General features: G+C 38.1%; 2 protein-coding genes across 6 annotated transcripts in view; one reads left to right on the top strand and one right to left on the bottom strand.

The window, feature by feature from the left end:
• LOC135196421 (uncharacterized) overlaps positions 1 to 16,234 on the bottom strand; it is a 114,351-nt gene that overhangs the window by 79,649 nt on the left and 18,468 nt on the right. For 3 of the 5 annotated variants that reach the window (XM_064223226.1, XM_064223228.1, XM_064223227.1), the window contains exons 3-5: positions 8,891 to 9,108; positions 8,193 to 8,355; positions 5,132 to 5,368 (exon numbers count right to left, since the gene is read on the bottom strand). In XM_064223226.1, the coding sequence (XP_064079296.1) occupies positions 5,132 to 5,368; positions 8,193 to 8,355; positions 8,891 to 9,108 (618 nt within the window). The remainder of the gene's footprint in view (positions 1 to 5,131; positions 5,369 to 8,192; positions 8,356 to 8,890; positions 9,109 to 16,234) is intronic. The other 2 variants (XM_064223229.1, XM_064223230.1) reach the window with 1 other exon arrangement.
• The window catches only part of LOC135196422 (major facilitator superfamily domain-containing protein 8-like), a 533,321-nt gene continuing 527,102 nt past the window's right edge, over positions 10,016 to 16,234 (top strand). Inside the window, exon 1 of the mRNA XM_064223232.1 lies at positions 10,016 to 10,028. The gene's annotated coding sequence lies outside the window, so the exon portion shown is untranslated. The remainder of the gene's footprint in view (positions 10,029 to 16,234) is intronic.

The raw sequence follows: 16,234 nt of genomic DNA, 5'->3' as shown, positions 1-16,234 counted from the left end.
AGTCTACACTTATATTTAGAAAGGAATATCAAGCCTTCAATTGCACTTAGAACACAATATCAAGGCTACACTGAGTGCCCTCTGCAAGAAAATTTTATACTCTGTACGATTTTTATCCACATCGCTGTTACCATACTGAATAATATTAATTATGATTTGATTAATGAAAATTCGGGTACAAAGCCAAGCACTGGTGGACACTTTCAGCCACTCAGTGCTTAAGACAATAAAGTTGGAGTGGTTGGACAGGAAGGTGGAGGAACGGAATCTTAAAAAGTGGGTACAGCTTTATAGGGGCTCAAGGAATGCTGCAGACAACTGCAGATAACCTTCGGTAATCCCTACAGTGTACCACGTGAGGTGAGCTGACGGCAGTCTCCCTCTACGGGAAATATGAATTATTACAAATGCTATGCAATGCGTCTGTTTGTTTGTTTGTTTCTATGGTGTTTTTACGTTGCATGCAACCAGTGGTTCGTTAAAAAAAAAAAAAAAACAAGCAACGGAAAAAAAAAAAAAAAAAAAAAAAAAAAAAAAAAAAAACCAACGACTTTACGTGACTTCCTAACCGCGTCGAGAGTGAATTTCTATCACCAGAAACACACATCTCTGACCCCTCAATAGAATGCCGGAGAATCGAACTAGCGGCCACAGAGGTGGCAGGCCAAGACCAAAGCGACCACGCCACTGAGGCGCTTACAATGCATCTGTAACCTAAGAATATTTGACAAAGGCCTTTAAGCAGCAAGACTGAAAAAGAGAGAGAAAAAAACCAGCTATTTGACAAAGGAATTCCAGCGTCGCGGCTACTGAATGCACATTAGTACAAAGGGACAAAGCAGCTAAAGGAAATAGCCACAGCTCTTTACCCAAAGCCAATTCCGGCTAATTCAGAAAAAAAAGGAGCTTCCAGAGTTCTGTTAACATTGCGGCCGAGAACGCATTTGATTTTCGTCATGCAAACTCTCTCGTACGGTAGAAATACAACTGAATACAACGCGGAACTACAATAGAAGTTTACGTAACCAGGCAAAAACGCTTTTGAGGTATTTATGGTCCGTGAATGTACACGCAAATAAATCAAAGGACGTATTGTTGTAGCAACGGCATACTGGTCATGGGGAGTAATTGCCGTGATTGTGGGGAGTCCGTCCACGAAGAGAGAGAGAGAGAGAGAGAGAGAGAGAGAGAGAGAGAATTACATATTGCTTCTCTTGAATGAACCTTTCTCCGATAAGAATAAATAGAAGACATTGTTCGGTGGGAATCAATTTCGAAATCACGTCTGGTAATAAAGACAAATTGTTCTTCCCCCACACTGGGATCGAACCCAGGACTTTCAAATGAGAGACAAAGCTCTGCCAAATGACCTGTTAAGGATTATATATATATATATATATATTATATAATATATATATATATATATATATATATATAATATATATATTGTGTGTGTTTCTGTATATATATGTTTTAGGTGAGCACAAGTCTTATGGAATGAGGTTGCAGGACCCATACCCTTTTCCACCCCTTTCGATGGAGTGGCGCCTACAGCCACCCCATTGAATTGAGAAGGTTTTGATATTGAAATCAATAAACAAATAAGCAAAGAAATAAATATAGATGTGTTTGCATTCGACACAATGACATACAGGGACAATGTCCAACCATAGTCAGGTTGAACAGACGAGTGAAAAGACACATAACAAGCAATTCAATAACATTCAGACCAACACAAAACCCTGACATCCATAAAAAGCCTGACATCCATAAAAAGTCCTGACCCCCATAAAAACGTCTGACATCCGTAGGAGCAAAAATACAAGTAAAATGGATCAGTACCTCGATATGAATAAGTCCTCTCCCCACCACCAATTTGAAAACATAAAAAAAAAACTTTTCTTATCAGTTATCAGACTGAAGAAGAAACAGATTTACTTTCTACTTAATACTTTACCGAAAGTGACGAACGCAGTAGGAAAAGACGATATAAACTAATAAAATAAACGTACAATCATGAATTGGGGAACAAAAATGGAAACTACCGACAATAATTAACTTAATTTCAACCAGAGGGAAAGTAAGAATTTGGGAGCACGAGTGGGTGGGGGGAGGGCGTGGAGAATATGGAAGGGGAGGATGAGGAGAAGAAGGAGGAGAAAGGGTGAGGGAGTTGTTAGGAGGCTAGAATAGAAGAAGGGGGAGAAGGGAGTGGCAGAGAAGAATGCTTTCAGGAACACGGTATGATTCATGTTTCTGGATGAAGAATAGATTATTATCGCTCACCTCACGCTTTCCTCAAAGTTTGGGTTATTCCAGATCAGTGATGAATAGACACTGTTTAGTCAGTTCATGGTTTAAATTTCAATTGAAAGCAACTTGACATATATACACTCTTTCACTGCAAAACAACTGGACACACTTGCCTCTTCGGCACCAAAACAATTTGACACACTTGCGCTCTTTCACTTCGAAACAACTTGACACATTTGCACTCCTTCAATTCAAGACTACTTGACACATTTGCACTCTTTCACTTCGAAACCATTGGACACACTTGCATTCTCTGGCATCAAAACAAAATGGCACTCTATTCAGACCGACAATGACAATTCAGGCAAAAATGACACGCATCCAGAAACAGAAGCAGTTTATACTTTGCCACCAACGACCAGTTACGAGCGATATTTCATGACGAAATACCATTTAACGATGTGCCTTTGACACATAACCTTGGGCGAATTTCGGCACTGTGACCCAGCCGTCACTACTGCGGAATGTCTTCTTGATAGTTAGGAATAGAGTAAAATATTATCGTGAAGCTTTTTGCTCTCATTACTTTTTCTAATTCTTTAGGGCAGAAGAACATCGTATGATAAATATATTCCTCTTCACAATTCACTGAGAATTATCTAAAAGCTCATGACTTTCCGGAATGATTTTACAAATGGTCACGAAACAAAGAACGAAAATGTGACAGCGTGTTTTAAAGAATGGATTATGATATCACCAGATAAGAGTGGTCTCAAACAAACAAAAAATGCACCATACAAGTTTGTTTTTAAGTGTATGTTTTGATGGGAAGACTTTGAATACACCTTCTTACGAACACGTCAGTACTTTGAAGTGTCGCATGAATAATAAATACATTCAGCAAAGTACGAGTATTTTTATTGAAATAATATTTCGCGGGAATTTAAAAGAACTTTTTTTTTATTATTTTTTACCTTGAAAGTCTTCTGCACGACTTACTGTATATAAAATTGATATATATATATATATATAATATATATATTATATATATAATGTGCAAACCCTATGCTGCCTCTCGTGACTACTAATCCAATAATTCCACGTTCCTTCCCCCCACTCTCTCTCTCTCTCTCTCTCTCTCTCTCTCTCTCTCTCTCTCTCCTCTCTCTCTCTCTCTTCTCCTATCCCTTCTCTTCAGTTAGGGGATAAAAACGCAATAGCATGTGAGAGTTTGTCGGGGGTGGGGGAGGGGGGGAGAGGAGGATTGCAGCATTAAAAAGTAATGAGGAGAGAGAGAGAGAGAGAGAGAGAGAGAGAGAGAGAGAGAGAGAGGAGTTCGTTCCCTTAATACCTAACCTTGACCGGGCACTCAGAGGGATAATCATCGGCTATCCGACATGCAACCGTGCCTATTACTTGGAAAATAATCTGCATTAATATCAAGCTATATTACGCATACACACACACACCTATATATATAGACAGACAGACAGATAGATAGATAGATAGATAGATAGATAGATAGATAGATAGATAGATATACATATATGCATACATATCTATACATTAAAACAACGGAATTCATTCCCTTGACAGAGACAAAACTGATAATGCAAGAAACCATCTTAACCAAGAAATGCAGCAATTCAGAATTATCAAACAACCCTTATCAATATAATCAGTAAAACACTGTAGTCTATCAACTTACTGTCAACTGAAAAAAATAATAAAGACATTATCGCCTGGGTGAGGAAAAGTTCAATAAATGGTTTCTTCAGAAACACAGATTGTTCTTAAAAAGGCAAAAAGGAATTATATAATATAGCATCACCGCAGGCAATAGATGGAAGCAAAGTTGGCAGCGCATAGCAATAATGAAAGGATTACATATTATTATTATAATAATCTGATAATTAATTGGTCTATTCTAGATTCTAGAGTCAGAGCAATGATTGGGAGACCTTACACGTGCATATATACATATATATATATATATATATATATATATATATATATATATATATATATATATATATACATATACATATATATACATATACATATATATATGTATATATATATATATATATGTATATATATACATATATATATATAATATACATATATATATATATATATATATATATATATATATATATATATATATATATATACATATATATATATATATATATATATATATATATATATATATGGGGTCATTCTATTTTGTCAGTGCAATTTTACCAAGAGACAAAAAGTAATTAGATGATAATAAAACAATTCTACGAACTATGATAGGCCTACTGTTTACTAAGAAGAAAATAAGAAGAGGGAGAGAGAGAGAGAGCACGAATAGTATAAACGAAAAAAATAGTAGGAGCAGTTCAAGCAATACTGCAATCTACGCCATCACTAGGCCTAAGCATGAAACTATCACGAAAGTAGTTAAAAATGCAAGAAAATAAGAATTGGGAGCAGTTGCATTAATAATGCCTTCTACATCATCACTAGGCCTAAGCGCCAAAGTCAGCACTGAAAGTAGTAAAGAAAACTATTAAGTGCATTTGCAGTATACTGCCTTCTACGCCATCACTAGGCCTATGCACGAAAGTCAGCAATAAAAGTAGTAACGATAAGTATCAAGTGCAGTTGGAGTATATATATACTACCTTCTACGTCATTACTAGGCCTATGCTATGCGTGAGTCAGCATCAAAAAGTAGTAAAAATGCAAGTAAAAAAAAAAAAAAAGTAATAACAGCCCTCGGATCAAAGCATTACCATTCGTAAAACGAAGAGAAGAATATAAGTTAAAAAAAAAATACTGCCACTAACAGCTACTAAAAGCAACTGAAGGATTTCTTCCCGTTCGTTACCTGTCCAACTGGGCAGATTCGTATGGCCGACTTCAACCTACTACTACCTATCTTGTTCGAGCTGTCGGCGTCATGGCATCCGCCAAGGGGAACGCACCGACCCACTCCGTTGCACCAAATGGCGCCCGGAGGGCATCCCACGCCCCTGCGCCTTCCGTTGCGCCCACTGCGCCGGGGCCCGGGGTCGAATCGGGGTCGACACGATTCCTGGCACCGGCCAGATTCGACGCAAAGGACCTTGGGAGGTGATGGAGTAATGAAGGTGTTGTTTTGGAGACTTGACCGTCCTTTTTGATTCTGTATACTCGAGGAACTCCCTTTTTCAATTATTTATTTATTATGTATGTACAGTTAACAGCAGAAGGTAAATGTGACTGTATTTTGTTAGGAAACTGTTTGGAGCTAGTTGCATGAGATTACATGTAAGTTTGTGTATATACATACATACACACACATGTGTGTGTGTGGGAAAAAACACGTAAACTAAGAATTCACGATGGCTTCGTTTGGAGAGGAATAATTCATTTTGATCAAAAGCTTCACGTTTCTGATCTACAAATGTTGTACTGTACAGCATTATTTCAGTGTAAGTTTGAGACTGCTTATTTTTATATAAACATCAGTTAAAATAAATATAAATAAGCCTTACATTACTCTACTGAACAGTATTACTTCAAAGAACATTACAGAACATTTCAGTGAAAGGGTACCGCAAAAATTTCAACAGTTTTTGTATATACCTCGTGGCCACTTACATACGAGTTAACATTTTCCAAAGATTAAAGGAACAGACAGAAGTAGCCATACTGAAATTTTAGACATTGGAGCAGAAGCATAGTACTTATTTTTTTTTTACGGTAAATCTCAAAAATGTAAAAGAAAAAAAATCACCAAGAAATGAGAGGTGGGGGGGAAAGGAGTGAGTCTGCGGTCGCCATTTTATGTCCCAGAGCAAAGTTTTGTTATTGGAACATCCATGGGAAGTCCAGTCACAACCACAGTCTCTTGAAAAGACTCAACGCATAAGCCTTAACGTTACGTACAGTCAATTAAAATTTAAAATTAAAATAGGAATGTCTAAAGTTCGAACGAAGCTATATTGAAGAATATAATATAACTTCTTGTTCGTCACCTACCATACTGTCTTGCGAAGAGAAGTCAATGAGTAAAAAAAAATATATATCTATAAAGAAAATATAAATTCGTAAACTTTCAACCATGCTATGCAAACGTCGAATCCCAATAGAGGGCACACCATGCAATTAGGATCCCTTTATGGTAAGAAGCTGTTGTCAAAATTGATGTCCAATGTAATATGATGTAAGATAAAATAAAAGATAATTAACAAATCTCCCACCAATAGTGTACAAATCTGTATATGATTTATTGCGCTGTCTGTCTCGTACATTTAAGGTTTTGGGCAATGTATAATGTCAATCTGTAATGTAATTACGTCTACAAGTTAATGTCCTTTCAATTTTTGTTGGTCTTAAGAGAATTATTAGCACTAAAAGCTGACGTCGAGAGAGAGAGAGAGAGAGAGAGAGAGAGAGATAGAGAGAGAGAGAGAGAGAGAGAGAGAATGGGGCATGAACGTCAGTTCTTCATAGAACAATTCATACTCTATGGAAGACTGGATTTAAAATGAATGGTCATTGTAGGGCTGTTCCTTATGAATAGAAGGTTCAGCGTCTGAATAATAATAATAATAATAATAATAATAATAATAATAATAATAATAATAATAATAATAATAATAAAGCGTCTATTCACAACTGGGAATGAATAAAATGAATCACTTTATTGAAAAAAAAACTTATACAAAATTTGGTCCAGGGATTTTTCGGAAACTTAAAAACCTCGATAATAATCTTTCAGCTATTTCCTTCGTGGGTAAATATATCAGAGAAAATATCATCTGCGAATAATCATGAGTATTATTCAGATTAGATACCCCAATTCATATGGGAAGAAGCCCACGAAAGGGGTCACTTGACTTGAAATTCAATCTTCCAAAGAATTTGTTGTTCATTTGAAGGAAGTAACAGAACGTAATAGTAAATACAGAAAGAAGAGGACATTTGTCAGAGACACATAAATGTAAAAATTTAATAAATCAACAATATCCTCAGTATGAAGACTGTTCCACAGTCTAACGTTGAGAGGAATAAAGGACCTCTTGAGAAGTTCGACAACGAGGAACATTTATTGCATAAATTATGCAGAAACATAGATACATATGTATAGATGTGGCAGGTGAACACGAGGGGAGATATATACATTTTCAATCGACAAGTATATCGGTAAGTACAGATATATGTGTACATGTGTGCGCACAGTGTGGCATACCTATGTGGCAGAGGAAGTGCACATGATATATGCGTGTATGTGTGTTTATATTTATGTGACATAACTCCGAATGGAGGTACAAGTGTTTGTTTCATCAAAGGAAATCACCCTGTATCCTTTGTGTTTTGAAATGAATTAAATAGTATTTAGGCTTCACAGTTTTTATATTTCAATAACGTGCTTTTAATGCAAATATATATCTACCGTGCTCAGAATTCGTAGATATTTACAAAAGTAGGGGTTTTAAAAGCGGCATTAAAGTGAAAAGCTGGAAAAAGTATATTATTAAATTCTGCAAAAAAAAGACTTTTGTTCAAAATCTTCTTATAAAAAATTGTACACAAAAAATCCATTGTGTAATTCAAGACAAAAAAAGATTATATCAAAATTTACGTTAAATAAATCTTTTAATTCAAGATAAAAACTATTATATCAAAATGCGTGAAACGCATAAAAACTGACAAACAAAGAAAGCAGACATATTTCCAAAATTCTTGCCTGAGAATCGGACAAATGACTAACGAATTAAGAAAAACAAACACACGAAAGAATGAGTCAAAATGGTACACACAAAACTCTTAATTGCCGATTTCTATGAACAGAAAAATCTTGGCTCAATCAGACAAATGACTAACGAACTACTAGGACAAACAAACACACGAGAATAAGTCGAAATAGTAAACAAAAAGACTCTTAATCGACGGGTACTCACCTTGCCCAGCGGGCAGTAATAGCGGCGTTCGGTCTTCCGCTCATCTTCGCAGCCTCCGGTGACGCAGCCGCCCTGGGCCAGGCAGAACGTGGAGCCAAAACTGCAGACGGGTTTGTAGTCGTCCAACGGGGTGCATTCGTCCTCGGCTGTGCAGGTCATCGTCCTGCAGAAGGGAGAACAGAAGGACAATGATAGATAGTAGTAGTAGTTCTAGTTCCTGGATTGTATAACACATCCTGTAGAAGGAGAATAGAAGGCCAATGACAGACAGTAGTTACTGAATTATATAACACATCCTGCAGAAGGATGAACAGAAGGCCAATGATAGATAGCAGTAGTTCTAGTTCCTGGATTGTATAACACATCCCTTAGAAGGTGAATAAAAGGCCAGTGACAGATAGTAGTTCCTGAATTATATAACGCATCCTGCAGAAGGAGAATAGAAGGCCAATGACACAGTAGTTCCTGAATTATATAACACATCCTGCAGAAGGTGAATAAAAGGCTAGTGACAGACAGTGGTTCCTGAATTATATAACACATCCTGTAGAAGGTGAATAAAAGGCAATGACAGACAGTAGTTACTGAATTATATAACACATCCGGCAGAAGGAGAATAGAAGGCTAATGACATATAGTATTTCCTGAATTATACAACGGGTCCTGCAGAAGGAGGAACAGTGTGAATTTACCCTCACCTTTCACAAAAGATCTTCCCCATCCCACAAGAAGGCTTCAGAGGAGACGAGGGATTCATCAGGGGCGTGGGCTTAGGGCACGGCCACATGCACGCCCCTCCGGCAGCCTCGCAGGGCACCTGCCCATGCTGGCACTTCAGGTGATTGTACTGAACCTTTGCGTAGTCGATGTCTTTGCAAACGGACAGGACGCAGAGGTTGGTGGTGGGACACAGTTCCTGTCGGAGAAATTTTGGTTCGTTAAAACTGTTATATTTTGAAAGGTTACGTTTTGAAAGGCTGTAATTTGAAAAGCTGCACTGTGAAAGTTTATATTTTGCAAGGCTGCATTTTGAAAGGTTGTATTTTGCAAGACTATAGTTTGAGAGGCTGCATTTTGAAAGGTTGTATTTTGCAAAGCTATAGTTTGAAAGGCTGCATTTTGAAATGTTGTATTTTAGAAGACTGTAGTGTGAAAGGCTGAATTTTGAATGGCTATATTTTGCAAGGCTGTGTTTTGGAAGGTATATTTTGCAAGCCTGTATTTTGAAAGGCTACATTTTAAAATGATGTATTTTGATAAGCTGTGTTTTATACGGCTGTACTTTGAAAGAATGTACTTTACAAAGCCGTATTTTGCGAGTCTGTACTTTGAAAGGTTGTATTTTGCTAGGCCGAGTAACTGCATAAAGTTAAACTGTGGTTTTATATTAGACACCTACATGTGTGCATACAGAGGTGTATAACTATACTCTGTTTTTTTCATCTGTCCATCTGCCTGTTTGTTTGTTTGTATGGCAACACTGCGTCCCCGGGCTTTAGATAGTTACGCTATGTGTAAGTTTTTAGGTAAATAAAAGGAGGATATCTGGGTGTACATTGCAACTGAAAAGTGTTTTAATAATTTACTGTATGCGAATTACACCGTTAATATTCGAAATAGGATATTATTATAATCGTTGAATGTAAGGGGGCCTGAATGTGACTATCTAAAGCCCGGGACGCAGTGTTGCCATACAAAAACACCACAGGCGGGTGGACAGATGAAAAAAAACAGAGTATAGGTGTACATCTCCATGTGTACCAAGTTTCTTTATGATTAAACGCAATGGCGTCCCTAAGGTTGGGACTCCTTCTCTCGATCTTTCCTCGCGTTACTGTCAATTTTGAAGCTATGGATGTTTGTTTGTTTGTTTGTTTGTATGGTGTTTGTACGTTGCATGGAACCAGTGGTTATTCAGCAACGGGACCAACGGCCTTACGTGACTTCCGAACCACGTCGAGAGTGAACTTCGATCACCAGAAATACACATCCCTCACACCTCAATGGAATGCCCGAGAATCGAACTCGCGGCCACCGGGGTGGCAGGCTAACACCATACCGACCATGCCATTGAGGCACTCTTAGTATATGGATTTATTCGGGTATGAATATGATTATGTATGCATGTCCTAACTATGGAATTCCAGTGAAAAAAACTAAAAATACAAGTCATGTTTAGATGAGTCTAGGCTACAGCGAAGCTTTAAAATTCTTACTTATTTTCTCTACTTAACAGAAAAGGAATGTCTGATTTTTCAAATCCAAAAACCAAGGAAAGTCTTGAAGTTCCTCTGAAAAAACATGCAAGATTTTTACCAGGTATCCCATGGTAATTAAGACTTCAACCTCAACATATAACGTGATAGCACTCTAAATCTTTTGGCCAGTCATAAATCTAGCAGCATGGATTTTTTTAGTAACAGCGTTACCGGTGTGCATCGAACATATTCCACTGTAGACGTACTGCGCATGCGTAATTTGAGAGCACGGCCATTCATAAGCACTGAATGGATGTTTCTTCGAGAAATAACAAAGAGACTACAGACAGTATACATACAATTATAGGCTCTGTATACTCTACTCTTATCGGCTTAAAGACGGCTGCAACTCTCTCTCTCTCAATATTGGGTTCCTGATGTGGATCGATGCTCTTTTGTTTACTCAGAATTACCCCCCATCGATTCGACGAGGTTTTAGCGTGCCAAAAGTAAGTCCGCCTTGTTATGTTTGAGAGGGGGGGGGGGAGAAGAGGGGAGGAGGCTCCCCTCGCATTGTGGCCTTGAATCCTCCCGAATATTCACGGTTGCGTTTTCTTTGACACCGTGAATAACAACGTCTACTGTTTGAAGAAAGCCGCCATTTCGACGTAATGACTTTGAAAATTCGTTTTTGTTCCACGTAGGTGGTAGTGCCGTCACTGCACCTCATGTGGTGTACTGTACGCAGCACTTAAGGCTTTTTCAGCGTCCCTTGGGTCCCTGGCTGCAACCCCATTCGTTCCTTTTATTGTACCTGCTTTCATATTATTCTTCTTCCATCTTGCTGACCACAACACTCTACTAACGATTGTTGCATAGGGCAACTGCGAGGTTTTCCTCCTGTAACACCTCTCAACCTTTTTTATTGTAATTATTTATTTATTTTTTTATTTTTTTACTCTCAACTTCAATTTCAGCGCTGAATGACATCATAGGTCCCAGTGCTTGGCTTTGGGCTAAATTACATAATCCGTTTCGATCTCTTTTTTTTTTCTCTCTCTCTCTCTTTTTAAGTAACTTAGCCTTTAGAAATCTAAGGAGACTGACTTTCACAAAGATACATAACTCGGGATTCCTAGAAGTCTGGTGCTGTGTTGTTGCTGTCAGCCGAATAATTATGAGAAATATTTTTCGTTCATAAGTAACGTCCGTATACCATGCGTGACGTCAGAGCCTCAAATTAACCTCAGGCTGACGATAATATCATTCACGAGGTAATTTTAGCCTCAGAGTGAAAAAATATGACCGTCATTCTGGGAACGCGAATGAGAACCTGATGGGAAAATAAATGGACTATAGTAGATTCACATCAGCCGTGCATTTGATGTCTAGGCCAGTCCCTTACGACGCTCCTATTGGCTGTTGATAAGCCAATGACAAGGCTGGAAACTCTCTCGAGAGAGTTCACATAGGCAGGATCTATGTTCCATCTCTCATGAGGTATACCTCTTTCAGGAGAGGTGGAAAATACATCTTGCATATGTGAACTATCTCTCGAGACTGAGAGTTTCCAGCCCTGCGATGGGCTTATCAACAGCCAATCAGGAGCGTCGTAAGGGACTGGCCTAGACATCAAATGCACGGCTGATGTGAGTCTACTATAGCATCGTAGTAGCTCTTTTAGGCCGAGGAACCAATCGCCCAGTTATTGTTGTCCTGGATACTTTACTTTTTCAGTAGCAGTTTGTGTTAGTTTCCGATTACCACATTGAAATCTGAACACTCACAAACATAAATGCTGGAGTTTATACTCATAGAAAATGTAACTCGTTGTTGAACCCTACAGTTCTAGAGGTGTGAGGAATAAAGGAGTGATTCCTCACACCGTTGGACTGTGGAACAGTCTCCATACTGAGGATGTTACGCACTGGAACTTCAGAAGTTGTTACGCACTGGAACTTCAGAAGTTGTTACGCACTGGAACTTCAGAAGTTGTTACGCACTGGAACTTCAGAAGTTGTTACGCACTGGAACTTCAGAAGTTCAAGCGGAAATGCCAAGCATTACTACCTAAAGCATTCTGCTTGCATTTTACTCATCTACTTACATTTTTATCTATTCATTAAGTTGTTAATTTATCTTGTCTTTTGGAGGCTTGAATTTCAAGTCAATGATCCCTGTGGTGGGCTTGTTCCCTATGAATAGGGTTCATCTTATGAGTAATAATAATAATAATAATAATAATAATAAGAAGAAGAAGAAGAAGAAGAAGAAGAAGAAGAAGAAGAAGAATTGTTTTTGTCACTTTCACGTAATCTTACTATGATGGGCGTAATGTCTGTCCGTCCGTATGTCACTCAATCACTACCAAACGGCTGGTCCAACGGGCATGAAACTTGGCAGGGTTATAGTGGGGACTCATAAGGTGGTTTATAATGCGGTTTCATCTCACCTCCCCTACCCTCCGAAGGGGATGGGGGTGAGAAGGGATTCCCTGAAACAGGGCTGGTTTTGCCGTGAAACGAGGCTGGTTATACCCGTAGACTTCGTTACTTTACGAATTTCCATATATATTTTCTGTATACATATGTTTGCTAGTGATAACAATAACTCATAAACTAGCTCGGAAAGGTTTCAAAACAATACGTCACTTCAACATAGCCCCAAATCGTAATTTACATGACGACTAATACGAAATGAACAACTGTCACTTGACTTTACTTCAACATGTTGTAAGCAAAATATTGGTTCGAGGTCATACACATTTCCCAATATGGACACGTCACGTGACTGTGACGTATTGTACCAGCGAATATCACCTTCTTGAGCATTATCGATCAACATCTACTTCTACATAACTTACATTCTAACGCTTGCTGGATATGAGGACTCTATTTCAGCGCTAAAATTCGCTTTCAACTTCCTATTCTTGAATAGCTTATCGACCTCTTTCACCAATACGTGCAGTCTTCTTTATTAGCACCATCTGCAAATGCCTATCTCTTCTGATCCAACACTCATGCGCTGTGTTGTAACAAAAACTTTGTTTTTATTGTAATCAAACCTAGAAAATACATATTAATGTTTTACAACGCTCGAGCCAAGAGGTTCTCAACATCGATAATTGGTTCAGGTGATATTGAATCTTTCACTGGCATTCGGGAAATAAACATATCCAGCTATTTCAACAGAGAGACCTTACTTTGATATAATCAGTTTCTTGAGACAAGAGGAAAATAGACTATTTGAACAGAGAGAGACCTTTCTTTGATAATCAGTTTCTGGCGACAAAGGGAAAATAGTGTATTTGAAGGGAAAATAGGGTATTTGAACAGAGAGAGACCTTTCTTTGATAATCAGTTTCTTGAGACAAGAGGAAAATAGACTATTTGAACAGAGAGAGGACATACTTTAAAAATAAGTTTCTAGAGAAAAGAGGAAAATGGGCTATTTGAACAGAGATAGAACCTGCTTTGATAGTCAGTTTCTTGAGACAAGAGGAAAATAGACTATTTGAACAGAGATAGAACGTACTTTGATAATTAGTTTCTTGAGACAAGAGAAAAATAAGCTATTTGAACAGAGACCTCAAACAGATAGTCAGCTTCTTTAAAGAATAGAAAATAAGCTATTTGAACAGAAAACCTCACAGATAATCAGTTTCTTGAAAGAATAAGAAAATAAGCTATTTGAACAGCAAACACCACGCAGATTATCTTTTCTTGAGAGCAGAAGAGGAAAATAAGATCTTTTAAGAGAGAGACCTCATTTTGGTATAATCACTCTTCAAACAGCTTAGTTTCCTCCTCTTGTTGCAAGAAACTGCTGATCAAACTGCAGGTACCGGCTGTTCAAATTGCTCAGTTTCTTCCTCTTGTTTCAAGAAGTTTCTTGAAAACAAGAAGAAAATAAGCTATTAGAACAGTAAGACTGCACTATGATTACCAGCTTCTTGTAAAAAGAATAAGAAGAAAAATTAGAGAAAGAGGCACAAGAAAATAAGCTATCAGAACAGCAAGACCTCACTTTGATTACCAACTTCTTGTAAAAAGAAGAAGAAGAAGAAGAAGAAGTAGAGAAAGGGGCAGAAGAAAATAAGCTATTAGAACAGTATGACCTCACTTCGATCACCACCTCCTTGTAAAAAGAAGAAGAATTATAGAGAAAGAGGCGGAAGAAAATATTCTATTAGAACAGTACGACCTCACTTCGATCACCAGCTTCTTGTAAGAAGAAGTAGAATAATTAGAGAAAGAGGCGGAAGAAAATATTCTATTAGAACAGTACGACCTCACTTCGATCACCAGCTTCTTGTAAAAAGAAGAAGAATAATTAGAGAAAGAGGCAGAAGAAAATAAGCTATTAGAACAGTACGACCTCACTTCGATCACCAGCTTCTTGTAAGAAGAAGAAGAATAATTAGAGAAAGAGGCAGAAGAAAATAAGCTATTAGAACAGTACGACCTCACTTCGATCACCAGCCTTTTGTAAGAAGAAGTAGAGTAAGAGGCAGCAGAAAAATTGCGAAAAGGTGGTGAAACAAGAGGAACGAAACATGGAGCCAAGCTGAGTCATGGCAGCGGACACGTACCATGACTACACACAAACCCACTTGACATTTTGAGGATCCTCAAGTATGCTGTTCGCGTATCCGATCTATTGATCGAACTCTGACGGATATGACCTTCAAGGCTAGCACTCTGGATAGATAGCGAAAAAAAAGACAGGGCGCTGAACGTAGCTGCGTTCGGTGAAAATGGATTCGTCTGATGTCATTTTTATTTGCTTTTAAACGAGGATAAATGGAACGGGGTATTTTCTTTCGAGAAGAGAATAGAATACAGAATTTCGGCCAAAGACTAAGAAAGCGCTGGGACTTAAGATGGGGTCATTCAGCGAAACTGAGAGTTCAAATAGGTTCAATTTTTAAGTTAAATTCATAGGAGGAAAACCTCTCAGTTGAACTATGAAACAATCGTAGGGGGAGGGTTCAGTAAAGTTAAGTACTATATCTTAGTCTAACCAGACCACTGAGCTGATTAACAGCTCTCCTAAGGCTGGCCCAAATTAAGATATTTTTACGTGGCTAGGAACCAAGTGGTTACCTAACAACGGGACCTACAGCTTATTGTAGGATCCGAACCCCATTATATCGAGAAATGAATTTCTAATCAACAGAAATAAATTCCTCGGATTCAACGTTGGCAACGCGAGGAGTCGAACTCGTGACTATCGAAGTGGTAGGCGAGCAAGTAAACCACTCGTCCAACTAGGAACTTGAGAGGGTTCAGGAAAATTGGGATTGAAGAACGAGAATATGAAAAGGGGTACAATAAAAGGAATGACAGAGGTTGCAGTTTTATAGGGGCCGAAGGGACGCTGCAAAGAACCTTAAGTAATTCCTACGGGGATTAAGTACTTTAAAAGGTGAAAAAAAAACATTAGAATTATTAGCAAAAATAGTGATTTGATATGGAAGAGGGAAGCTAAGAATTACAAAAATTCCATTTTTTATTTCCAGCAAAATTATTAATCGATATCAAACGTTACTTAAAATCTTCTTAGGACTAATGACATACTTCCGCGCAAAAGAAATGAACGCCTTCGCGAGTACGTAAGAGAGTATTCGCAATTTGTAATTAGAGGGAATAAGGCGAAATTGGCTTTAAAAGATATTTCCTCACTCAGTTTTCTCAAATTAGTAGGATCGGGCTGCATAAATCTCTCTCTCTCTCTCTCTCTCTCTCTCTCTCTCTCTCTCTCTCTCTCTCTCTGGATTGAAGCCACTTCACATACACACATACAAACACAGGCAGCGTTACCAATTCCACCACATTACTCCAC

This window comes from Macrobrachium nipponense, chromosome 17, assembly GCF_015104395.2.
Source record: "Macrobrachium nipponense isolate FS-2020 chromosome 17, ASM1510439v2, whole genome shotgun sequence".
Classification (NCBI taxonomy): domain Eukaryota; kingdom Metazoa; phylum Arthropoda; class Malacostraca; order Decapoda; family Palaemonidae; genus Macrobrachium; species Macrobrachium nipponense.
The sequence above is the reverse complement of the archived record's forward strand: the minus strand, read 5'-3'. Positions and strand labels throughout refer to the sequence as shown.